Source organism: Carassius carassius, chromosome 2 (assembly GCF_963082965.1).
Source record: "Carassius carassius chromosome 2, fCarCar2.1, whole genome shotgun sequence".
Classification (NCBI taxonomy): domain Eukaryota; kingdom Metazoa; phylum Chordata; class Actinopteri; order Cypriniformes; family Cyprinidae; genus Carassius; species Carassius carassius.
In genome coordinates, this window is record NC_081756.1 from 35,108,702 (window position 1) to 35,136,163 (window position 27,462).

The 27,462-nt window shown below is 38.1% G+C and overlaps 1 protein-coding gene and 1 long non-coding RNA gene across 4 annotated transcripts in view; one reads left to right on the forward strand and one right to left on the reverse strand.

The window, feature by feature from the left end:
* Positions 1-1,225: 1,225 nt before the first annotated feature.
* LOC132109334 (leucine-rich repeat and calponin homology domain-containing protein 4-like) overlaps positions 1,226-27,462 on the forward strand; it is a 36,164-nt gene continuing 9,927 nt past the window's right edge. For 2 of the 3 annotated variants that reach the window (XR_009424484.1, XM_059515340.1), the window contains exons 1-9: positions 1,226-1,634; positions 17,010-17,154; positions 18,146-18,275; positions 20,321-20,426; positions 20,822-21,068; positions 21,159-21,252; positions 21,357-21,465; positions 21,998-22,092; positions 25,692-25,750. Coding sequence is in view for 2 of the 3 variants with exons in the window: in XM_059515340.1 (XP_059371323.1) it covers positions 1,463-1,634; positions 17,010-17,154; positions 18,146-18,275; positions 20,321-20,426; positions 20,822-21,068; positions 21,159-21,252; positions 21,357-21,465; positions 21,998-22,092; positions 25,692-25,750 (1,157 nt within the window). In the remaining variant the exon portion in view is untranslated. The remainder of the gene's footprint in view (positions 1,635-17,009; positions 17,155-18,145; positions 18,276-20,320; positions 20,427-20,821; positions 21,069-21,158; positions 21,253-21,356; positions 21,466-21,997; positions 22,093-25,691; positions 25,751-27,462) is intronic. The other variant, XM_059515350.1, reaches the window with a different exon arrangement.
* LOC132109347 (uncharacterized) lies at positions 24,857-25,318 on the reverse strand. Its single transcript, XR_009424486.1, has 3 exons — positions 25,160-25,318; positions 25,013-25,058; positions 24,857-24,913 (listed from the first exon to the last, which is right to left on the reverse strand). It is a non-coding gene; the product is annotated as an uncharacterized LOC132109347 (long non-coding RNA).

Here is a 27,462-nt window from a genome sequence, read left to right on the forward strand (position 1 = left end):
GGGGGTTAATGGAAAACAATGTAATAATCACCTAATGTGTAAAAAGAATACAGAGATGCCAAACAATAATTTTCCAAATAATAATTTTATTCCGAATGATTCATTTTTATAAATAGCATATAATAGAAGGTAGCAAATTATTTTATAATGAGGAGAAATACAGTATTCTGAACAAGTTGGGTCTTGCTTTCTGCCTCACACATGGGCTGTACTGTAGTTGTTTTGTGATCATTGACTTGGTGAGAACTGCATTGCTGCATGAAAACCATTCCACAGCCACTTCTAAACTGAAGGGATGACAGATCAAAATATACAGGGGTTCTCATAAACAAATAAATAACAAACTGCAGTCTCACTTATATTGTGAGCTTCTCTGTCATTTATATTCAGTGTCAGCAAGAATACAACACAATAATTCAACAACAACTATATTAAAGACTACAGTAAAGATTTAGTCAAAATTTGAATTCTTAATGAATAAACTATTCATTTTATTACATATTCCTAATTCATGTTTCAACATGGATCCTTATAAGGGCTTGGCACAGAGCATAACCTCATTCTTTCTCATGGCCTCTCATCCCTTCTCTTCTTCTGGGCTCACTCGAGCCTCCTCTTCCTCTCTGTTTGTTCCATGGGGAGATATGACACAGTGGATAATTGTGTGACCCACTTTGTGCCCCTGGCAGGCCTAAAACACTGAACTCACAAACACTGAACAAAAAACAGATAGACATTAAGCATGCATTAGTAAGAAATAACTCTAAAGCTTTGCTTATATATATATATATAATATATATATATATTTATTTTTTTCGTCTATATTTTGGAAGTAGATCCCAGTAAACACAATCCAATATTTTATGGTTTTCTTAAAAGACTAGACACCACAGATATTGGGAGGAGTGTTGAATTAATGCTCTAATGTTAATGCAATACTTATGTCCTTCACATCCTCTCTCTCTCATTTTAATGGACCTGGAAATGCTTTGTGATATCCATTAGAAGCTTCCTCTTACTTTTGAATGTTGTCAACCTTAATCATCGGTATGCAAACAATGCAAAAACTTCTTCAGTTTCAACAGTGAAGCCTATACAGTTTATATTACAAAATCTTCGGACGTCAAAAAAAAAAAACTTTTATAATTTCCCCCTTGCGATGAGAGCAGCGCTTTTGTGTTCATTTCACGAGCTCGTATTGGGTGTGTCCGCTCTGTCATTCAAGACTTGCTCAATCCGTAAGCTCCGCCCCTTTTGTGCTCGACTCTGGTGCGGCACACGGACTGTCAAGTCACTGCGTAACTTTGCTCAATAGCTGGATTTTACATCACTTTTGGAGTACAACAACTTACTTTTCTGATGTGTAACGTTATCGGACCAGTCTTGGATGAGATGGAGGTTTAGGAGGGCTCATTGTCGTTGTAAAGAGTAACGTTAAGGTTTGGGTTATATTTGGTGTTTGATGGCTGCTGGGGATGGAGCCCAGCTGCCGGCGACCGTAGCGGCCAGCAGGAGCGTGGAGAAGGCGCTGGAAGAGGCTGCGTCCAGCGGAGCGCTCATCCTCTCCAACCGTAAACTAAAAGAGTTCCCCCGCACCGCCAAGAACTATGACCTGTCCGACATTACACACGCAGGTAAGACTTAAAGAAAGCGGTCACGGGATGAGAGAGGGGGAGGAAATGGATCAGTGCATTTAATGTCCTTTGTTTGAGTGTCTTCTTCACCTGCGCCCCTTCTGCAGGGGTGTACGAGCACCACCACCATCACGCCCGACCCAGAAAAAGCGGATCTTTTACTTGCACGAACATTGTAGGAAGCAGATCATTTGATAAGTTCATTTAAGTCCTCGCTTTCGTTTCTACAGAACTGAATCACTGCCTTTACACCAGCTTATTGTGTTTTTAAAGTCAGGTTTTTGTTTTTTTTTAGTTTGAGGCTGGTGTGTTTGCTTTAGAAATTGAAGACATCTGCGCTGTGCTTCTCTTCCTGTTGTTGAGGTGGAAACTACATTCAGGCTGAGCCATCTTACCACAGACCCACTGTACAACTTCACATTTGATCTGAGTGCAGTGAAAAGCCAGCAGAACTGGTGAAATAAAATGTTATTGTTGCAGTCAGCTCATTTGAGTGCACTCTCATTTGTATGTTGAGATCCATCTTGCCAGCAGCACTAATATGACCATCTGCCTCTCTCATACAAAGTGGGTATAAAGCAGCCATAGAAACCACCAAAAGCACATGGTCTGAAGTCTAATAGAGATGTTACAGTGCATTTAAAATGTACTCTGGCTAAGCATGTGGCATTTCATGCCATTTACTGTAATTTCAGTTCTCGTACCTCTTTTTGTGACCCACAGCTGGAGTTATTAAGAAGTTTGACACCATGCTGTAATAATCACTCAGTAAGAGTTGCATTAATGTAGCTAAACGGTGCTAAACCACCAGAATTTCTGTGCAGAGGAATATTCTGACTTTTACATATTGATTATGTAATCATTTTTAAAAATGCATTATTAAGATTGGCATAACCCAGTTAAGTCATTATTCGAGATTCTAGCTGGCAAATGGCTGTATTCTTTAGATTTTTGTGTAATTTAGAGTATTCACTGTAACTGAACATCCCTTTTTATCTGCACATGTCCAAACCAAGGTCATGCTGTGAGACGTTAGAAAAAGACGGTGGTGAAAAGTTGAGCTCCTCAACAAAACACATTTTTTTTGGAGCGAGGAAAAGGCCTATGTTTTCTAATTCACTGTGCCCTGGTATGCCATTATTAAGGACATAAGTTCATTAAATTAAATGTGCTGTAATAAACAGCGAGTACAAGCATTTCCAGTAGGAAAATGAATGCACATGTTCTAAATATTTTCGGAATATTCTGATTACATGTACGCAGGAGAAACAATCCATCGTTGTTGTTGTTTTTTTCAGAATAGAAACTTAACCAAAATACATACTTTAATCAGATCAAATGTTGATTTGATTTAAAGAGTACTGACTTATATAGAGTAGCTTGAGACTGAGTCTTCTATAGTTTCTATAGTTCAGTATGTCCTGTATTAGGTTTAGATGGAATAATCTCTTATTTTTCTGGGGAGGTTTTTCACAGTTTTCTGCATGGATAATCATGTTGCCTTGACAACCGTACTGTACATCTGACTCTCCAAAATACAAGCGCCAGTTTGGGATCAGTCTGAGGGTGCCGAACAATTCAAGAGAACTAGGCCTGGAAACTGGCATTTATAAATGCTAGAAATCCAAGCATAGATCCAGTGTAAAAAAAAAAATCATTCCATTATAACAATGTTCCACAAACACACCTACCATCAGGTGGAGAATGATTACTAGGTGCTGGTCACATGTTACTGGTTGTAGTTGCAGTGTGTATTTTAAGTGCACTTGAAGGTAGGTGGAAGATGATAGTGTCTCATTTTGGCTAACGAGGCAAGGATTGATGGGCCTTGGTTTGTTCTTTCACTCTCTTCAGTCTACACACACTCATAGTCCCATTATTTTCTGAAGCTCACTTTCCAGTGTGGACGAACTTCCCCTCAGGAAGGTCAGGGATTCATTCTCGCTGGAGGTCCAGTTTGGTGATGGACAACAAAGCTCAGGCTCATCAATCCACCCCAAAACCCTTCAAAATAGACCTCTACACTCATAACCAGAGTAATAATATAGCTGCTGTTGACTTTCCTTATAACAATAACACAAGTTAGACTGTTCCTCAGCACTTTAGGGTGTGATGACGTCCCATAATGCCTTTGTTTTCAGCATCCCAGAGAAGTGAAATAAATTTGAAAGAGGTGCTGAAAGATGGATGTAGAGAAAGCTTAAGATAAGAGCGTATGAAAACAGAAGGACCACCGCAGATGCAGCTCTGAGTGGAAAATGTTCTCGGGACATGGGCACCTCAAGAGGATCCTCCAAATAAAATCACAGTGAATGTGTTTTGGTGTGTGCATTAGATGAAAATATTTGTTTCCATCCAGCTCCCACATACTTGTGACCGTGCCTGGGGCATGAACGTCATGTAGCCCGTAACAAAGTGTTTAATTCAGTGGGACACACACACTCCATACCACAACTAAGCCTCAGAGCAGCTGAGAGAAAGAGGGCAGGGACAGAGGCCTTTTTTTGATAAAATAGGCTTGTGGACTGTTCTCATTGTCGTGATATTCCCGAAATAGGGACCCTCCTCTTTCCCCCCAACTGCAGTCCCATTCGTTTAGACCCCTCCTCCATTGTCTGAGGTAGGCTTCTCTCGCTCTCCCCATTCCTGTTAGTTCTCTTAGTTTTTATCTCCTTCTTTTCTTGGTTGGGTGAAGATTCCCGTTTATCCAGGTCATCAAAGAAGGCCTTACATTTGGTTGTCTATTGGATGTTTTTCAAAGGGCGTTCTGGAGATGGCCTCGATTATATTCTCCAAGATACTTTCCTCATGGCTTATTTTTATTGATCTGTTATCCCCCATCAGTAATGTTTCCTGTCCGACATTAGCCTGTAGGCACGGCTGTGTCTGTGGCAGTGAAAGTCTGGACTGTCTGGATGTTGGACTAATAACGGTCTAGTTTTTTGGCATACATTCAGAGCTGCATTTGACTATCTGTGTTGCAGTTTTGCCTGTGATTCGATTGTAAGGAACAGAAGGACAAACTGCTTAAAGCAGCCAGCATTAGAAACGTCTAGACAATTTTTTTAAATAATATTGTTTTTGTGCTTTAAAGATAAATACTTATGAATCATGTTCACAGGCCTTACAGTACGGATTACATGAGATAAGACAACATGTCAGAAAATAACTGAGTTTTAATAATCATTCTAATTCATTAATACAGAAGGCCACACCACAGCTATAATGATACCTATACAGAGGAACGATATCTTTTGAAGTCACTTTTTTTTTTTTTTTGGCTGAAGAAAGATAAAAACATTGTTTTAAAGAGCTTGAGCATTTAAAGCAGCAGCTACAATAGATGACATAACTGCAGCACATGTTTATATTAAACCAAACATTATTATATTAGAGATGGAATGGAGGCTATCATTATTGTTATCATCATTATAGTTACCGTTCTTGCTGTGACTGGGGGGAATTTAAAGACTTCACCCAAAAATGAAAATTCGGGATTAAAAAATTCTGTCCCTCAGTTTAAAGTCCACTGGACCGAAACATTGACACCTAAAAAAGTTCAAGACATTGTAAAAGTAAAGTAATCAATATAAATCAGGCTGTTTAAAATCATTTAAAACCTATTAGTACAGATACACTTTGTTAAGATTCTGGGCTCAGTATTCACTGACCTTTTTATTTAATTTAATTTTATTAAATTTAATTTCACTAAAAATATCACTTTTTGTGATCGGTGGGTCATACGGAGTTCAGAGAGATGCAGCTGAAAGCTGTGACTTGATAATTTGACTGAACAATTTTAGACACAAATTTATGATTTCTCCCAAAGTATCTTAAGACAAACATTTTTTTTTTCATTTAGTTTTGCAGCTTTATTGTCAAAGATACAAATAACTTCCCCATCAGTTTGAAAGGCTGCATTGAAAGAACCATTTTCCAGATAAAGAGTTTGGTGGCATTGTTTCTTCCTGTTTTATTTATTTATTTGCTATGTACGCTTTAATTCAGTTCAATTCAAATTGATTTGTATAGCGCTTTTCACAATACACATGGTTTCAAAGCAGCTTTACAGAAAATGCGTTTTCATTACATTACATTCTAATGCCATCATGCATCACAGAGTTTCTGTTTAGGACTAAAATAGTTTGAAGGATTCAGTCCACACCCACTCGTTCGTGACATAAACTGACAACAAGGAAGTAAAAATGACACTGACTGCCTTTCCCAGTCAGGCAAACATCAGATCCCCCACACAGTACACAGTGACACAATGAGCATTTCATGGCAAAGTTGATGCGTGTGACTAACCTGCATTCACGTGAGGTTTGCAAATAATCAGTACGTCCATTCAACAAAATCTTTTCACATTTGTTGTTAGCAAAAAAATCTTAAAACCTGCTGTGCAGCATCTTTTTAGTTGTATTAAAACAAAAAAAACTGCTGTCTCAGTTTGTATACAATCCCTTGTGTTTGATGGGTCATTCAGATCCTTTTTTCATAAAGCATTTCCTGTTTTGTTAGGATGTGGTCAAGTTTGCACATAACTAATGAATATTAAATATAAGGTCATATTTTGCTTATGCAAATTGACCTCTCAAATTCAGAGATAGAGAGCATTTATTACGAATTCAGCTCTGCTAAACACAAGTTCAAGTTTGTGTGTGTGCTGGTTGTCTGTTTGATGCCATTATGTTTGGAGTGTTCACCAGCTTTGTCTTCTAAGAGTGTGTGCTTCCTTTAAGTGCCAGCTGTTTGGAGTGTGTATGCGTGAGGTCATTTAACATGTTTAGTTCTGGTGAACATGATTGTGAAAATGCCGATAATTGTTGTCCATGAGTGAGAACTGGAGTGTGACTGCACCACCAGCTATGTAATAGTCAACACGCACCCTGTTGCACAGTGTTGTTCTGTTTCCCCTTGCAGAGCCACCGGATGTGGGCTCCTCGACTTCAACTTCTGCTTCTCCTCAGCGATAAACTCTCGGCTGTACTCCCTCCCACTTTTTCTCTCTCTTTCTCTTCCTCTTCTTTTCCTCATGCTTTTAAAGCACAACAGATGGTCAGAAGGTCTCAAATCTCATGAGAAGACGACAGCTAGAAACCCTCGTCTTAGATTACTTTTTTTTTTCACGGATATCCATTAAAATGAAAAACAAGACGGAACGATATGAAAGATATATTTGCCATCACTCATTAAAACTGAAATCACACGGATGCTGTATTATTAGCACTCTTTCTGCAGCAGAGACCATTGCAGACTCACAGAAAGTCTTCTCAGATTTTTCCTGTAAGAGCTGTAGAGCTATTTTTGCTGTGTGCCACTTTTAACTTTTTCACATTAGTTCTGTTGGCATGGCTGGCACTTTATACACAAGTATGCTTTGTTTATGGAGTTGTCACAAGGTTCGAGTATGTTGTAAAATGAGTGCATTCCCAGTATTGAAGTCTTGCATGTCTCTGCTTTGTCCTGTAACTTTAAGTAACTTTATCCTGGTTTTCAAGGGTTGTAAACAAATATTAAATTTGTTGTTGTAGTTATATTATACAAAACCCTGCATGACATGTGGGGGAAAAAGATATTGTGACTCATTATTAATTTTTACCCTTGTTTTAATTAAATTGTGTTTATGATTTAACAAAATTATTATTATTATTATTTTTGTCCATGCATGTCATTTTCAGGGCTCCATAATATTACAATATTTAGTAGTTTCTCAAATTAATATGTGCATACAATATATATACAATCTTTACAGACACAGAAATTTTGTATGTTAAATATTCAAAAAAATTCAATCGAACTGATGCTGCTTTGTGCTTTTGTGTATCGCTGAACGCACAACTGTTGGGCAAAATGAGAATGTGTGTAAATATTTGCTGAATGTTCTCTGAATCATTCCATGCTTCATTCAAATGCACACATTCTGAGCTAACATCACTTACATGCACACATGGGGTGATATCTCACTGCACACATGGCTGTGTTTAATGAACACACAGTTCATGTGGTGTCTCAATATATCTGATCTGTAAACCGCTCCTCTCCTTTCCGCATAAGCATACTCAATAGGATGCGAAAGTTTAAATCTGATTGAGATTCAGCTGCTGAAGACCAGCTCCTGATAAGTTATGTAACGTGAATCGTGTCCAGATGGCAGAATCTCCCATTAGGCTTTAGAGAAGCTCCGTGTGATTACTGTGTTTGTGCGTGTGTGCTTGAGTTGAGAGCATGGTGAATGTTTGGTTGAGAGCGAACGAGCGAGACCATACCAGACCTCTGGCGTAGATTATCTGGAGGCAGAACATTGAGGATTATCACACAGACAGTTAGTATTAGTTGATTGTTTTTAGTGTGTTTTTCCAAAGTGTGCTTGCCTGTGCAAAACTCCATAAAGCAAAGGCGTTTTGCCAGGGAGTTACCGATTGGTTGCTAAGGTGTTCTGAGTAAATTTTTGCTACGTTGTTTTGGGTGGTTGCTAGGAGGGGTGTTCATGATTTATCAATTTAATCAATTTCAGCACAGATACATGTTTCAGCAACAGTAACAGTTTACAAATTAATTGTAAAATTCATTAACATGGCCTACCAATACTTGTAGCCTACATGCACGTTTGAGTGCTTCGCATGCATTAATTAGTTATTATTTTTAATCAAAAAAATTATGAAAAGTCCTGACAATTTGACATTCAGATTAGATTAGTAGACTCTCACCGCCTCGCTTTTATTTTACACATTTGATGGTGCACCATGATGGCTCCCAATCTGAGGTATCAATTCAAAGGGGCCATATGTTTTTTTTTTTCTTTTTTGGAGTGTTAATCCATATAGAAGATCCATAATTTCTCTAACCCAAAGAGATATTCTTTATAAAAGTGAACGCTCATCCACACCTTCCTAAAACGCTCCAAAAAAACATGCCCCCACATGTCTACTTCACTGTTTGGGATTTGCATAATGTGCATAATAGGGCTGCACGATATTGAGAAAAAATGACATTGCAATATTTTCTTTTTCTGCGATATATATTGCGATATGAAATCTAATCGAATTTTTTCTTACAAACAAAAATGGGGTGAGCACACTTACATTGTCATTTTAAATGATTTAAACATCGACACTATCGTGTCAATTGATTAATATGCGCGAGGGAGAGAGAGCCAGACAGTGCTCGTATTGTTTGAAGACGGTGAGCGTGTGGACGAGGCTCGCTCGCTCGCTCTATCTCGCGCGCGCTTTCTCTCTCTCTCTCTCTCTCTCCCGCGCGCTGTCTCTGTCTCGCATGCTCTCTCTCTCTCTGTCTAAACTTTCACTCTATGATGGTTAAGCTGTGCAATTAATCCGCCAATCACATTCGTCAAAGGCCGGGGAGCAGCTGGCCCGTACAGTTAATGAATAACGGATCAACTACGACAGCCTACATCGCACATCCTGCGATGTGACTATCGTGGATTCGTACATCGCGATATCGATGCTTAAACGACACATCGTGCAGCCCTAGTGCATAAGATTTGCATAACACCACCCAAATATATACGCAAATAAAGAAGGCATAACTTTGATTCTCGATGTAGTATTGTTGCCGCCACCGCTGTGTGGTGGAGACGTTGTGTTTCATTGTGAAAGCCAAACTACTTTGTTTAGCCTTCCAACAGAGGACACAACTAGAAATCAGTGGTTTAAAGGAACACTGTTCCAGAACAGTTCAACCCAAATATTCGAATGGGTGCAGTGCTTTTTACGAAGTTCCTGAACCGTAGCATTTCCGTCACATGCTCGAGGTATTCGGCCAAGCACAACGCACTAGATAGACGGCCAATCAGATCACACCGTGCTTTTCAGAACGAGCTGTGCATTATACATTGCTACACTATTGACAATAGATGATAAGTCTTTTTTTGTTGTTTTTTGCTGAAATTTAGCAAAAACTACTAAAAATGACACATTTTTCAGGGTTTTTCAGGCATTGTTGAAACACTGCATCTTCGCAGCAGAAAATCTATTTGTTTAACAACAGAGCTTGAACATGCATTTCAGATAATAAAAATTTGCAAGTTCTTACAATTACAGCTCAAAGAGGCACAAATGAAACATTCACTTTTCAAAGCATTTTTACATTGAGCAATCTATTCAATGACAAATGTATGTCTGCTTTTCTCACTAATTGACTGCATTGCATTTGTTTTGACACATGATGATTTGGTTGTTATGGTAACAGAACGCATCCGCTAACCTCGTCTTGGTTGTGTGAGATGGGTTTCACTGCACTGTCTAGTTTCTTCAGTGTTGTGTAACAGATACCAGCTCCTGCTGTACAGAGCTGAGACTTCAAGCATCATGAGATCAAGGGCCCAGAACAACACATAATCATCTGATTAGACCATGAGCCGTGGACCTGCCCATTAAAGCACTGTGTTAGAAGGTAGTTGTGTTTATGGGGTTATAGCAACAGATTTTTTTTTCCCCCACTCCAACTTTGCCTGCCTGCTTGGAAAGTTTGCATAGATGCTGGTACACTCATACACACAGTGTACACACACACACACACACACACACACACACACACACACACACACACACACACACACACATACACATACACATACATATACACATTAGCATCCTTGGCCAATATTGTGTCAGGCTGGCATGTGCCATGGTGAATGATCAGTGTTACTGCTTGTCTCAATATTGTTATTGTTATTAAATGCCACAGACGAGGGATGGCTTCAGGGAAGAAGTAAAGAAAACTAAATAAGAAAGGCGACAAAAATATTACTTATATTTTAATTTATTACCAAAAGTAATAAATAAAGAAGCACAACAAAAATTCCACCTTATAGTTTTTCATTATTTTATTCATTACTTTTATTCAAGTAATGAAAGAGTCACTTCCGTCAATTCTATTCAATTTTTTAAAATTCTAAAAAATTCTAAAATAATATTTTCACACTTTTTGCACAATTTGACAAAATGAAAACTTGACTAGAAATTATGCACAGTAAAAATGCTAGTCATAAGGGACATTAACCTTGTTTCTTTTTCACATCACATCTCATATTTCATTCCAAGCTTTAGAAGGGTTTTTTAGTAATATTTATTTACTTTTATAGTATTTATTCATATTTTAAATTAGCTTTTATATTTATGTTCAGTTTTCAGTTTAAGGTTTAGTAAATTTGTATTTGTCGGTTTTATTCGTTTTTTTTTTAAATAGTTATTTAACCTTAATATTAATTTTAATTAAGTTATAGTAATTGTAGTTATTAAACTTTTTTTTAAATTTCAGTTAGTTGTCACATTTCTTAGTATTTAACTGTAAGTGTTTCTATGTTTCAGCTTTATTTTAAATAATGTAAATTACTTTGTTTTAATACCCGTTCGGACTACGCAGGGATTTTTTTGTCGGTTATGACAGTCATGTGTCCGATTATGCGATTTTGAGTCAAAATCTTGTTGTGTCGTGAACAAGAAACACTTCAGACTATACGATGCTACCCGAGCATACATCGCATGCCGTCATGAACGATGTGTGTGCTGTAATCACACAAGACAGAAGGTGCTATGAGCGTAAACAAGTAATGGCTAGCAAACAGCGTGTTTTTGCTGTGTCTTGTCATCAGAATAGCCCAAAAAGCAAGAAATCTGATAATGGACAAAAATCTGGATGGCATGAAGAGGATGGTATGCACTGTCAAAGATAACTAGTTTTTATTTTACCTTTTTTCACTAGCGCTGTAGACCCTCATCATGAATCCAGGAGTATTGTTGCTGTAGCTCCACGAACATTTCCTTCATTGTAAAATTACACTTGTTTGAAAGCTTGTACAAAGGTGCTTCAGTGTTCCTATTGGCCAGTGTATCAGATGCGATGGAACTTGTCATGTCCGACAGAGGGAAAAAAAATTAAACATGTTGACATCTTAAAACTTTGCAGAGGCATTGTGCACTATGACACACTACACGAGATGACACCCATTGTCACTTACGAAACCCCAAAACACCCTACGTCAAGCAGATTGTGGCAAAATTGGGCTAAAATCGAGTAGTTTGGTTCCTGGGGACCCACTGTCCTTCAGAGTTCAACTCCAATCCTAACCAAGCACACCTGAACCAGATAATCGAGGTCTTCAGGATCACTTGTAATGTCACAGGCTGGCTGGAAATCTACTTTGCAGGACAGTGGGTCCCCAGAAGCAGGGTTGAAGACCTTAACCAATAATGTTACATTAAAAATGTGTTATGGGCAGAATTGCTCTCCATGGTGGAAATTGATGCCATAGCAGTTTTTGAAAAATCATTTTCACACAATAAATATTGAAATGGTTTGTTCTTAATTTATTTGTTTAGGTTCAAATGTAATTATTCAGAAGGATAATCAGTGCTGATGTTCCCTTCATGTGCTTTGTGTTGTTGTGTGAAGTACATGCATCACTAGACATGACAGATCACATGAATTTGTCTTCTGGGCTTGTAACTCAAGCGTTAGTGGTTTCTTTTGCAGAGAACCTGATAACCATTGATTTACTCATTGAGTGCTAAAGAAAGACACTTAACCCCGTGCGTGTGGCTACAGATGAACTGTTTTGTGATTGTTTTAACTGCTTGTCAGTTTAGAAGATATCTGTTAAACATGTTGGGTATGATTATGATTTTAATAACTGTTTAGAGAGAGAGGTGAAAAATCATCAGTTTCTAAAGTAATTGACGTCTGTTTGCTTTGAACACAAAAGGCTCTCACTGCACTGATGGAGTCGTGTGGTAGAAATCGGCGGCCCCGAAATGTTTGGTTGGTTAAATCCAACAGCTTGACCTTTTGTGGCCTCCATCGATGTTTAAAGACAAAGATAACACTGTAGTCTAAGTGCTGAGCCGTTGACCGTAGAATAAAAAGCATGCACACAGACCACTCTGTTCATTCAGAGCGTTTGAAGACAGTGTTGTTGACTGTGCTGGTCCAAAGACCCATACGTGGAGTGATTAACATCAATGGGGCTTTTACTGTTGTCACTGGCAAAACTCCACACAGAAGAGATCGGACACTACTTTTGCAAAACCATCACTGAACTGTGCAATACTGTTGCTTATAGTTAAAATTGGAATAAATCTATGAGTATTAGACAAATAACTAATAATGTTTGCATGTTATATGACATTTATGACAACTTAAATCCGGTGGCTTGTTGAGCAGAAGTGTGATTTTACTTTTCTAACTGATTGGACTTTTTGCCTGGCAGACGATTACATGGGTAAAAAAAAAAAAAAAAAACATCCTATAGATCTGCATTATCATATCAAGTGACCAGAATTTTATTAAGACTGTTATAAAGGCATATGTAAGTTCTGTCATCGTTAGCTTTTTCAAAAATATCAACCTCTTTCCAAAACAAAAAAAACACAACAAAAAAGAAAGAACAAACAAAATAAAAAAACACAACAAAACGTCTCACACACAAATAAAAACTAACAAACAAACAACAAAAACCAAAACAAAACTGGCAAACATTACCAAACAATTTAATTGAACTGAATTGAATGTAATGAGAGAGCCACAAAATAACAAAACAAAACATTCAAAAATACATCTCAAAATAAACTGGGAACCGTTACATTATTATATGTTACAGTACATATAATATAAACGATACATTTATAGGTTAAGATGAATAGTTAGCATTCATTATTTGGTGCTTCCTCAAAATGTTGAGGAAATATTTGTTAAAAGAATTGTTAATAACAGTGAAAGGAGAATGAAACCAGAATTGCTTGATTCTCTCCACTCACATTTTCCTCAGAACTGAAAATCTGGTTTGAAAAGCATGTATCTCAGAGGAAAGCAACAGAAACTTTCTAATGCTCTAAGTAGGCTTTCTGAAGTAACTCAGACTGGCCTTTATGCTGTTGTTATGAAATTAAGCCTGTTGGACCTTGGTATGTGCTAAAAGCTTGTATAAATCAGCCTGTCCTGTTGGATTCTGGTGTTTGAACTGTATATGATTGCATTACTGATATGTTAGAGCCTGTTTGGAGACTGAGGTCTGAAGATAAACATCAGTTTTATAGTGCAGCGAGGAATAATGAAAAGGACGTGGCACACAATCGATTTGGTCAGTGCACTCCAAAATGCTCTCTAAAGTGCAAGTGAAGTCAAACAATCAGCTTTTTCTCTGTTGGTAAATTTACTGATGTGCTTGAATAGCACTTGTGTGCCAGTCCGCACACACACACACATTTGTATGTGTTGCCTCCAGTAGTGCTCTGCTGAAGGTGTTGAGTCATTCTGGCCCGTGTGTTTTTGTTCCGTCACCCCTCGGCTCAGGCCGGTATTCATGATTTCACAGCTATTGTCATGCTGCTGTTACTCATTCACTTGCCCTCTTTTCAATTCAAGTCATGGCTAGGTTTATTGTTGTTCCTCCTTCAGAGAAAGAGAAGGAATAAAGTGTTGTTTCTCTAGTGGCTCTGGGGCAAACTTTTGAAGGTGAACTATGCAGTTTTTTCAACATGTTCTCCTTGATTCTTTCAAAAATGAACATTGTGATTATTTACTCACCCTCCTGTTGCTCCAAACTTTTGTGAAAAATAAAATGCCAGGTAGAATATCCGAGCAATAAGTGAAACTCAGCTCACACAGAAGTCAATTTCAAACAGAGCAGCTTTCTGTTTGTCATTAAGGGAAATCAACATGACCAACTTAAACCCGTTGCAAAATATATATGGGGGAAGCTTTCGGCCCCACACACGAAATTCCCAATCGCGTAGATTCCTATTGAAATGACTGGTTTTGACAGACAGCGGTCAATGTGACTGGACCTTAAGAATAGGCTGACCTTCCACTGTGTATAAACACGGTTTAAAAAAAATATACACCGTACACTAGCATATGATGCTACTTTTATTGGAGTGAGTTTGGGCCAGGACAAAAGTTTGTCCATCCAATAGATGAATAGGCGGAAACATATTTGAAGAGTGGTGTAGAAATTATAGTTTTTAAGACACTGATAATAAATACAAATGCAGCATAAATATGTTTTGTTCAGATAAAAGTGAGTCAGTGTCTGACACATCATGTGTTGACAGAAACATAGCGTCATGTTTCAGGTAATCTCAGCTCCTGGCAGGCAGGTACGGAGAAAAAAATCTGTACTTGGGACAGAGCCCTTCAAGTAACACACCTCAACACCTGTTGTAGAAGCAGTCATTATAAGAATGTTACACAAAGCTTGTGTGGAGTGTACAGTATGATTAGAGATTGTTTGTGGTGTAAATGTTGGTCTGAAATAAACCGTGAGGGAGTCGGTTGTTATCCAGCAGGCTAATCTGTGTAATCTCCTTCTAGGGCTAAAGAAGGAGTGCAGGGTGTGGAGAGGAGTGTGTGTGTGTGTGTGTGTGTGTGTGTGTGTGTGTGTGTGAACACTCTCTCACACACAGCAGATGCAAAACCAGCTTCAGTTACACTAAAGAGACGCTAGCAGGCAGAAGAACACTCAGATTCCTCAGAGAGAGGGGAGGGGATCAGTAGACCAACTGCCACTCTTAAGAAGTTTCTTCATCCCACACACACACACACACACACACACACACACAGAAGATATTTAGAGCGAGACCTTCGGGATATAATTGAAATACAGTCCTGGTAATTAGCTGGTGCCTTTTTCATGCCATAATAATCATTTGTACGTGTCATTGAGCCCCGGCCCAGCTGGAGACCTCACGCAGGAGCTGTTTGTGAGCCCCTGAGGAGAATGTGATGCGTCTAGGCGACTATTTCCAGGAACACGAAGTAAACAGGGCTAGAACAGAAATGAAAGCATTAAGCAGTGCCACTCAAACAGGAAAGTTCTAAGAGATTATCTCAAAGATAATTTCATTGCAACTAGTTAAAAAAAGAGCTTGAAAAAAAGAGCATCCTACCTAAATATTTAGTGTTGATGTTACGTGAAATTAAAAAAACCTCAGAACTACTGAAGAACCATACAAAATATAATTGAAACAAATTTGTCTTACATAGTGCTATTTAAATATTTAGTTGCTTATCAAAGAGTTATTGATAAAAGTAAGTGTTATAAGTGTCTCAGCATTTTTCAGACTCACACATATCTTTCTCCATGATATGGGCACACTGGCATTTCTCTCATTTTCTACCATGTTAGGTTGGTGCGAATGCAAAACAGTGCAGGGGATTCTGGGAAAAAAGGCCTGCCCCTGGGAATCTTTAGTTCCCACTGGGAACGGAGAGGCGGGATATGCTTCCTTGCCAAATAAAACAGCTGAACAAAAGATCTGGAGAGGGAGAGCAGATTGGACAATTGGACAGTGCAGGGAAGAAGAGAAAAAAAAATGCACACACACACTTCCACATGCTATTGTTGTTGCAGTGTGAAAGTGAATTTGGATTTTAGACCATTAAGAGAGTTATTTTTCAAAACTAAGCGTGGAGAACTGGATCTGGAGGCCTGGATTTACACTGTACTGTGCATGACACTAATGTACTTTGAAAACATGAAACGCTAACCTTCATTTAGCCCTGTTCTCTGTGTTTTGGTCACACGGGCTCGCGCTCACATTCACACACCCTGTTCTAAGCTTCCTAGGCCCTGTAATTAAAATCCTCCCCTCTCCAGAAATACACCCTGACCCCATGACCAGTGCCACAGAGGGAATGTGTGTTTCACGATTGTATGGAGAGAGCAACTTCTGTCTGGAATGAAAAAAATGGAAGGCAATTGGAAAAGCCTGAGCTCTTTTCAGACAAAAACCTCACATCATCAGTTGCTGTCAAAAATGGACATGGACGAAATCTGAATTACTGTAAAAACAGGTCTTTGTTCACTTTGGGGAACATTATGACTGTTTACCTGATTCATGTCCCTGCATATACAGTGTGTTTGAACGTATATGCTAGCGAGACATGCATCTATAGTCTGATTGTGACTCTGACAGAATGTAAACACAAAGAAGGTGTCATAATCAGCAAGATCATCTCCAATATAGGTTGTCTGTTTTGGTTTCTGGTCTCACAAAACCTGTTATGTTCTTGTCTGGGTTATATTTTACAGCAAGATCAAAAGAAGTGAATAAGAAACCTGTATATATGCTGTTTTTTTAGGATTAAATAAATCAGTGAGAAGTCCATTCACATAATGGTAAATAAGAAATTAATGACGGGGGAAGGGCTGCGGGGATGTGCTAAATTATCATGAAAATAATGATACAATACATAAAGCAATTTGAATTTTTTTTGATCGCATTGAAATGTTTTGTCATCTGTTTTTGTTTGTATTGTTTCTATTCTGTCGGTGTTTAATGTAACAGTGTACGTATGTGATTGGTCATCATTTATTCTGTGCTAACTGTGATTGGTGGTTCTCTCTCTCAGACCTGTCAAAGAACCGTCTCTGTGAGGTGTCAGAGGAGGTGTGTCAGTTTGTCTCTCTGGAGACACTCAGCCTGTACCATAACTGTGTGCGATCCCTCACGCCCAGCCTGTGCCAGCTGCAAGCCCTCACCTACCTCAACCTCAGGTACACACACACCCCTCCCCAGATACACGCTCTGTCTCAGATGAGCACAGAAAAACACACACATCTACATCATCATCATCAACTTTAAAGGAGAAGAAATTACATGATGTGTGGCCAAGAATGGTGACCCTATTTGGAATTTGTGCTCTGCATTTCACCCATCCATGTGCGCACACACAGCAGTGAGAAGTGAACAAACACACACACACTGTGAACACACACCCAGAGCAGTGGGCAGCCAATGCTGTGTTGCCCGGGGAGCAGTTGAGGGCTCAAGGGTCTCACCTCAGTCGTGGTATTGAGGGTGGAAGAGAGTGCTGGTCATTCACTCCTCCCACCTACAGTTCCTGCCGGACCTGAGATTCAAACCTGTGACCTTTGGGTTACAAGTCCGACTCTCCAACCATTAGGTCCTTTTTTTTTGTTGTTGTTGTCCAACCAGAACAAGACACTTCAGGTGCTCTTCTCAGGCATATAAAATAGCACTCAAAAATCTGTCATATTGGGTTTTTATATTTGTTGAGGAAGTGAACATTTTCATCCAGCATCCATTAAATTGATATTTATAATGTTAGATTTCTATCTCTAATAAATGATGTTCTTTTCAAGTTTTTTTAAATCAAAGAATCCTGAAAAAAATAAAATAATAATGAAACATCACCGCTTTGCCATTACAGGATTAAATAACATTTTAAACTAGATTCAAGTAGAGAACAACGCTTTTAAACGGTTACAGTATTCATCAGTATTACTGTTTTTACTGTATTTTGACCTTGCTGAGCAGACGTCTTCAAAAAATCTGAACCCAAACTTTTGAATGGTAATGTACACAGACTAATCAGGTCCCCCCCCCGAGTGAAATTTCAGCTTCTTTGTTGTTAAAGATATTTGAAGGATTGTAGATACAGTATATCTGTCATTCAGTCAGTCTTTTATACTGGTGTTTGATTGCATTAACTGAGTCCTCTCTCTTTCTGTCTGTGTGTTGTAGTCGTAACCAGTTGTCCAGTCTACCGCCGTCAGTATGTCAGCTCCCTCTCCTGCGGGTGCTCATCGTCAGCAACAACAAGTTATCAGCCATACCGGCCTCCATTCACACACTCCTACACCTGCGACAACTGGTAAGTACAACTCACAGACATAGACTTGTGTTCATTTGAACTATTTTAATAAAGGCTTCGCATAAGGTGATGATACACTGGGCAACTTTTTGAGCAGTGTTGCTGAGCGATATTGCTTCTGGATACTTTAGATCGGTCATGGTGGGCCCTGTGTCTCACCTCGTTGCCCATTGATGGCAACATCGCTCAAAACGTTGCTCTGTGTATCATCACCTATAGAATCAAAGGTTTACAGAGGTGATGATTAGGGATGGGTACCGAAACCCGGTATTAAAATGGCCCCGGGGCTAAATTATGAAAGGCCGTAGTATCAGTAAGATCTGACTGTATCGGTTCTGCTTTCGGTACTGGAGGGGAAAAAATTTATGTACTATGTATTTTTGCTTAATAATGTTATCGTGCACATTTTATCTCACCAAACATTTCTCATGTGCGATCATATTAAGACGTTTGTCTGTGAGATCTGCGAGATCTCTCATGCGCGCCGCGGAGGCTGTCTGTCAGTCACACACACACAACAAGAACGAGCGCGGCGCACACACACGCATTAAGGGGCCATTCACGTATCGCGTCTTTTGCGCGCTCAAGTTCGTTATTTCAAATGTAGGCGTGCGGTATGCATGCTCATAATGGAAGCGACACGGTCGCGACGCACACACGGTGCGACGAGCTCGTTTTTTTCAGGCGCGTCTGCACCGCATCGAGTTAAAATTATCTCAACTTTTTAGAATGCCGCAAGCGCACCGCAGGTCATGTAGCTTCCTCACTTTTTCCGTAACAACGTTGAAAGCTCAGCCAAGATGAAGGAACAGCTGATAGCTGTATGTGGATTTTTAAATTAATTTAGTAGCAGTGCTACTGCAAGCAGTTTTTAGTGCTGCAAATCCATTTATCCATTGCTGAAATTTTTGTGTCTTCATGGAGAGAGCAGGTCATGGTTGCTTATCAACGGCAGACTCCTCAGGAGCGCAAGTGCCGAAGGCTTTGGGGGAAAAAAAAACAGAAAGCGGCGCGCCTAGCGTTTTCCACGCGTTTTTAGACGCGATATGTGAACGGCCACTTACAGTATGAAAACTCCTGCTTAATACAAAGAGTGACGATGGCAGAGACAGCAAAACGTTCCAAAGTGTGGTTATACTTCACTAGAGTTGATGCAGACAACGCTGGTTGTCATAAGTGGAACACAATTTTTGCATGTAAGGGCGGAAACACAAGCAATCTGTCAAAGCATCTTTCAAAAGTGCTTTATGTGCAGACAGAGAAATGCAAAGTTTTCGACTTCCTAACACAACACAAAGTAACACAATAAGAATACATTAGATTCAATTCAATAAGATTCAATAAGAGTACCGGACTGTTAAACAGTATCGGTAAGAGTAGTAATACCGTTAAAACCTTAACGATACCCATCCCTAGTGATGATATCACCTGATCTGATAAATCCTAACTCTCCACCTCACACAAACTGATTAAAAAAAAATATTTAAATGGAGTGCTGCAGCCATGAAGTTAATGCGCTATGGGTTCCCTTAAGATTTCCCCTACTTATTTTTTTTCACATTTTCAGTGTGAGTGTGTGTAATTTCCATTGAAAAACCAAATGTCCAGGTATCTTCAATTTGTATTTACCACAGACCTTGTTTTACTCATAAATTGTAAAAAAAAAAAAAAAAAACTCTGGACATTTTTGAGGGAACCCGTAGTGACCGAGTATTCCAGGTTTTGATGTCACAGCTGTAGCACTCTTTAGCAACATGTCAGATGTTTTCACAAGTCTCCTGATATTTGTGTCCATATTTTTGTGGAATCCGTGATGCATATTTTTTTAAGGATCCTTTACTTAATCGAAATTTCAAAAGAAAACTTTTATTTGAAATAGAAATCTTAAAAAAAAAAATGTCTTAACTGTTACTTTTGACCAATTTTATGCACCTTTGCTGAATAAAAGTATTAAATTTTGAACAGTAGTGTAGGTGCAGTATTCCGTCCCTGTTTAATAATTTCCTCTATTCCTTCATCTTTCTCTCTGTCCATTTCTCCATCAGGATGTGAGTTGTAATGAGCTGCAGTCACTTCCTGTTGAGCTCGGCCAGTTAGAATGTTTAAGGGATTTAAATCTGAGAAGGAACCACCTCACAACTTTACCAGAAGGTCAGCATCCCAAACACATGGTCACAAACACATTCTAGGCATTATCACATGAACTAATAGTGTGTTACCTTGCAATATTACAGATACTCTTACTCAACTCCCTAAATTCCCAAATTCCCAAAAGCCAATAATGTGTTATGTGGATGTAAGAGGAGAAGGCTTTTAAAACAAGCTATCATCTCCTTCAGATTAATACAATGGCCACAAATGGACACATTTATGAACTTGAAGACACATTACTCCATTTTAAATGTCATTTTAATGAGTAATGTTTTGAGTTGTGACAAACAGTTGTTCACAGATGTCACTTGGTTTGTGATGTTCAAGGTTTAACAAATAGTTTTTAGGACCAGTGTGTATTGTAGATTGACACATTTCATTGACTCTCATCTCAGAGCTGTCAGAGCTGCCCCTTGTCCGTTTGGATGTGTCGTGCAACCGCGTATCTCAGGTGCCCGTGTGCTACCGTCATCTCCGGCACCTCCAAAGCATCATCCTTGACAACAACCCCCTCCAAATGCCCCCTGCCCAGATCTGCTCCAAAGGAAAGTTCCACATCTTTAAATATCTGAACATGGAGGCCTGTAAAAGGACTCAGGATCAGTTTGAGAAAGCTCTGCGGCCCACTGCCTTCAACAGCTGGTGAGGGATCGTCAAGGACAAGGGCTCTTAGGGTGTTGAAAAAGTTGAAAACTCTACTCATGCTTCTCTTTATGTGTGTGGTCTGTTCAGTCTGGATCAGGACCTGTTCCCCGGTCAGTTCAGTGGCCTGGATTCTGGCTTTAACAGCGTGGACAGCGTTAGCAAAAGATGGTCAGGAAATGAGGTATGAAGAGAGCGAATTTAAGCACTTATTCACTGCTCTCTAAAGGCCTATGGAGTGCTATTGGATGGTGTAAACAGCTGTGTGTCTGTGTTGTTTTATTTTAGTCTGCTGATGATTTCTCGGAACGGTCGCTGCGACTTGCGGACATTTGCCGCGAACACAGAAATTTTCAGGAGGAAGAGGAGAGAAATACATTGCTAGATACACCCAAAGGTAATGTTAATGAACTCTCTAGATCAGTGGTTCTTAACCAGGGGCCGGGGCCCACCAGGGGGTCAAAGCAAACTTCCCTAGGGGGCCTCTGGATGACTTACAGAATATAAAATAAGACGGAATTTTTATTTTATTTAAATTCACCCCATTAACAACTCTTTAAAGTACCTTAACTTTAAAGAACCTACAGTCTTGGAATATCTGAATATACGAAGAAGCCTAATTGTGTGGATTCTAGACTTGTTAAAGTTTTTTAAATTAATAAAATAATACAATTCTTCATCTGGGATTTTTACACATTTTCTGAATATACACGTTTGTAGTAATGCCAAGCTATAAATGATTGTATTGGGTAGAAATTGTGAGTAAAAATACGTTTTAAAATCCTTATCCAATAAATTACAATGGAAATTATTGAAATAATATTCAAATATCGTTGTGGGCTGGGGCCTAAAAGCCCGCTCAAGATCTAGATGGCTACTTTCGGTTGTCTGTGATTAAAAGCCTCTAAAACTTTTGGATCTTTCTGTAGTGAATGGAGACCTGGAGCAAGTGGATTTTATAGACAACAGTATAACGGAGGAAGAAGAGGAGAGGTGTCACCCTCCGCTTACAGAGCCCCCTCAGGTGAGGAGGATTTACTGCAGTGACACAAGCAGAAACTGAATATTAAAGGTGCACTAAGTGCTTTTGTTTTTGACCCTGTGTTATGCTGGCTGATACTCCAGGGGCCTGTACCATGATGTTAGTTGGACAAATTTAGAGTTACAGGATTAGTTTTGAGTTGACAAAACCAAACCTCTCCAATCCAGCTTTGTTGGTACTATGATACTTTCTTTGTCAACTCAGTCTTTGATCCTGAGTTTGTGGAGCGCGTGCACATGAATGTGTGACATCACTGGCGAACAGCCAATCACGAGTCTTGCAACACAAAGCAAGTTTGATTTACTTCTCGCGAGAGACCCATTGAGATTCAAAACTTAAGGTTAAAGGGTTTGCTAAAGGTTAAGAGATTGAAGAATATGACAAATTGAAACATCATATGAAAAATGAAAGGAGGACAAATAAAATAAATTATCCTGCTCTGTCATTGCAGTGACGAGTGAAACTTGTTAAGGTAGTTTATACATTTGAAAATATATAGTGATAGAGACTCAAACATGTAAGATCAGATTTAGAATTATTTCAATATTGCAATCTATTGATACTACAGTTTATTTATATTACATGATCTGTATACAATAATATTTATTTAAAATAAACAATTTATAATAACTGTAAAACTAAAATTGGTTGTGTGTAATAGATAAATGATAATAATAATATTTGTAATATGAATCATAATAATTATATAAATTATAAAAATTATATAAATCATAAAATGACTCTGTATTTATCATTCAAGTCAGACTTCTTTTTTTCTCTCTCTTTTTTTATTAGCATTAGTGAACTTTTATTTGCAGCAAGATAAAAGGGAGTGACCTTGTGTCAGACATGTGTTATTTTCTCACATCTGATTGGTCCAACTTCAGTTTGAGCTCTCTAACCCAGAACATAAGCTGCCTTGGAGCAGGTAAGCCGTGGAGTGTAAGTTACTATGGCAATGAATGCCGCTAAAAGCCAAGCCACTTACATGGTACCTAAAACCCAGGATTGGTGCAAACTAACCTGAAACTTACCTGACCAGCCAGCTAATCCAGCTTCATGGTACAGGCCCCAGAGGTCTTGGAAGTTGAAGATCTACGATAACAACTATTAGCAACAATAGTTTGATGGTATCAGTGTCATTCGACCACGTTTACATGCCGCTCAATAATCTGTTAGTGATCTGACTGCACTCAATCAGAACAAAGACCGCCTCAAGCACAGATGGACAAAATGGATAAAATGATTGTTGAGAATACGAAAAGTAAGAAGCAATGACTTATTCAATTATTTTTATTTTCAGAAGTTTTTGAGGAAATGAAAGTCTTTCAGACAGGTTCCCGTTGCTGTGCAAACGTTGACAATGTACCCAAATGTACCCCTTTACATACACAGACATACACAGAGATATTTTTAGCTTTTTATTTTTTAGATATTTATAGATTCAGGTCAGGTTGTATTTGAATTGATGAAAATGTGTAGCTTTTGTAGAGATAAAACTATTTTGTGATGACATATTTGTCATGTGTGATTAATCACACACCTGAAAGTGTGTGGTATTTCAGGGGAAACCCTGATGAAATTAAACATTGTTCAGCTGGTCATGTATTCTCAACATGGCAGCCGCTATGCTGTCAATAGCACTTTTCATTTATCTAGGGATAAAACTGTTTTACATGAGGGGAAAATAACTTGATGCACCTTTAAGTTAACTAACCTCCACTCCTACATTTTCAGACATATACATGAAGAAAAATGGTTCTAAACAGCACCAGAAACTGGTTCTTCAGCTTGTAACAATAGCAGAACCATTTTAGTACTAAGTAGAACCCTTTTTATAGGGTTCAATAAAGAACCATGCTTTGAAAAATTCTATGAATTTATGCATTTAGCAGAAGCTTTTATCCAAAGTGACTTACAGAGCATTCCGGCTAACATGTGTTCCCTGGGAATCGAACCCACAACCTTGCGCTGCTAACACAGTGCTCTACCACTTGAGCCACAGGAACAATTCTATATAGGTCCTAAATGGTGTTATAAATAACCTTTTTAAAGATGATAGTTTATTTTTATTAATATTAGTATATTGACATATTTATATCATGATTAATATTATTTGTATTTATTATTTATTAATATTTTTTTTACTCGATCTGCCTGGTATTACAATATCCTGCAATGTATGTTAGGGTTCTACATAAAAATAACAAAAACATGTCAATTAGGTACTTTTTTTATTTGTATTTATTTTTTTATTTGTACCAACAATGACAGTGCTCTAACAACAGTTATTTGCAGAATACATTATTAAATGACAGTTGCCATTGAACATAAATAAATACATAAAGAAGTAAAACAAAATAGAAACTGAAAAATAGTGAAATGAAGACCAAGTTGCAGTGTAATGCTGTATTTTAATAATCCTCTATGAAGCCTGTAAGTCCATCATTATGTGTATTTTTGTGTGATTGAGTGGCTCAGAGTTTCTCTCTGCAGATGACGAGGTGACCGCATCTGAAATACACAGTTGAGTTCAGAGTAACAATGCGTCTCCTTCCATTTGTTTTTGTAAAAACAAAACAAAAAAAAGACCATAAATTAAATATTTTGTTACTTAATTGTGAAGATGAGAGAAGTATCCTCAACTAAACAGGGCTGGTCACACTTACTGTCTTAAACAGAAAAGAGAAAAAGCGTGATTTGTTAAAAAAAAAATTATAGACATTTTAAGAAAGAAATCATTTACCTGTTGAGAATGTGTTGACAGTCTGTGTAGTTGGTTAACTACAGAATATCAGTAGGCCTAATGAGACATCTTTTTTTTTTTAGAGTAGCCTCTGTTAAATAATTATTAAAAAATTCTAACAATATGGATTATAAATTCAATGTCTCTGTTACTTACTTAACTTAGTGGAGAACAGGAGTGTCCTCAGCCAGAGCTGCTCACACTTACATGTGATCAAAAAAAAAAAAAGAACATGTTGGTTTGAAAACCAGATACAATTATAATGTTAAATTTGTATTTCATTTTAAGAATCAAATAATGTACCTGTTGAGAGTGTGTTGACAGTCTTTAGTTGGATCATTGAACTCCAGAAACTAAGTAATAAAGTTCTTTGCCAGTTAAAAATTTGAAAAACAAAAGGGCTGGAATTCAGAACCCTAAACTCTGACACAAAGAACCCTTTCAGCATTAAAGTGGTTCTTCAGTATGCTATGGTTCAAAATAGAAGCGGTTCTACATGTAAAGAACCTTTAAAGAACCATCTTTCTTTAGAGTGTACCATTCAAAAGTTCTGTAATATTTTTCTAATGTATAATTGAATATATTTTAAAATGAAAAATGATTTCTGTTGTAACAAAGCAGAATTTTACATAAATATATGAACGGCATTCATTTGAAAACGAAATCATTTGTAACATAAATATGTCTTTAGTGTCACATCTAGTCAATTTAATGCATCCTTGCTGAATAAAAGTATTACTAAAAATAATGATTTTAGTGTAAAAGGGATAAGGTAAAGAAAAATGTTGATGTAATATTAAATTAAAATGATATCCGCTCTCTCTCTCCATGACAGGAAAAGAGTGAAAGCTCCAGCAGCACACACTCCCAGAGCCCCGAGTCTACATGCAGCAGGTGAGAGCTTAAGTATATGTTTAGATCAGTTTACAAATACACACACGCTTACAAAATCTGTTATTATTATTAAAATGGAGAATGTCTCCATGTGGGTCCTTACATAGAGAAAAGCCCTCCTGAACTCTCAGAAATAGACATTTGTTTGCATTTGAGCCACATAAAATACCAATCCAGCAGTATACTAGCTTATCTGAGCAGCATGTTAGGTGACTGATAATTGAACTTTTAGACCTACACACTTACAGATCCTCAAACTGATCGAGTGTGGTATCAGGTTAGCTTACACAGCGCCTTCGGTTTATTTAACTAACTTTGCATATAGTTTCGGCTTGATCTGGATCAGATATTTTCACAATCTGTCCGACAGATGGCATATATTCATTCCAAGGGATGGGATGAAGTTTTGGTTCAAATATTTTTGATCGTAGATCTGCTCTCAGTGTTGGCCATGAAGAAACATCAGTCATGTAGACATACTGCATTCAAACTAGACGATGCAGGATTAACTGAGAGTACAGGGACATCACAGAGAACGTCAGAATTTGAATGCATTTGAATACAGCTGGTCAGGATCAGTTCTCGTGCTACGAAATCTGGGGACGGGCATGATAAATGGAAGAGAGGAAGACATTGTACTGTCTCATGGAAAGTTTCCAGTAGCTCTTCTTAGAGTGTGGATCAAGCCTATGACCAAAGGTGCTCCAAGACGGAGATGATGCGTAATTGTTGGAAAAACACAAGTAGAAGAAAAAATGCAGAATTACAATTACTGTACCCGTTTCTCCAGTTCCTGTGTGATTCAAAGGCCACGGTGATGTCCCTCAGTTGATTATAATACATATAGTGTCTCTTAATTAAAGTGTGCTGGATGCCTCCTCCACTTTGATTGCACAAGGTCAATCTGTGAGGCAGTGCTGGGAAAAGTCAACAATGAGTTTCATCCCACAGTTTCTGTGTAACCGAGTATCTTACTGTCAGTTACTCAGTAAACTCATCTGCTTTATGTTACAACAGCAGCCAAATGAAGGATGTTTTTACTGTCAAAAATAGTCACAAATAATAGTTGCCTTCTTCCATCCTTCTACGCCTGCACAATATATCAAAATAAAATCAAAAGTTTGATATGGCTTAGTGTGATTTTGACATTGCAGTGGCTGCACCTGTGTTAAATATATGCATGGTTCAGAGTGAAGTTCATGCAAGCAGTGTTTTCAGAGTCTTGGAGTGGCTCGGTTCACAGTAAATGCTGCTCCGCACAGAAACTTCATCTCATTTTGGGAATGTTATGTGTGACAATAATGCCACCCTTTACATATTCTCATTTTTTTTTATTTTTACAGTACAATAGTATTACTATTACAATTGTTGTCAAAAACAGTGGAAATGTGTGCCAAATCATTCAACCCTAAAAGGATGTTTTACACTAAAAGTATTCAGAGTAAAAGTAATTTCAGATTTTTGAAATTAATTTCTCTATGCAAATACACCATAAATAAAACTATAACTATAATTTTACTGTAAACTATAAATAGAAATCCCCAATTATTATCATTATTTCCAAACAGAGCTAAAAGTCAAAAGAAAATGTCTGAGTTTGTGTTCAAAATGACCTGAAAGTCCAGTAATGTAGTACGTTTTTAAGCAATCAGACATTTTGGTGGATGATCTAAAATGGACAAAAATCACTTAGACTTATATTGACGAGCCAT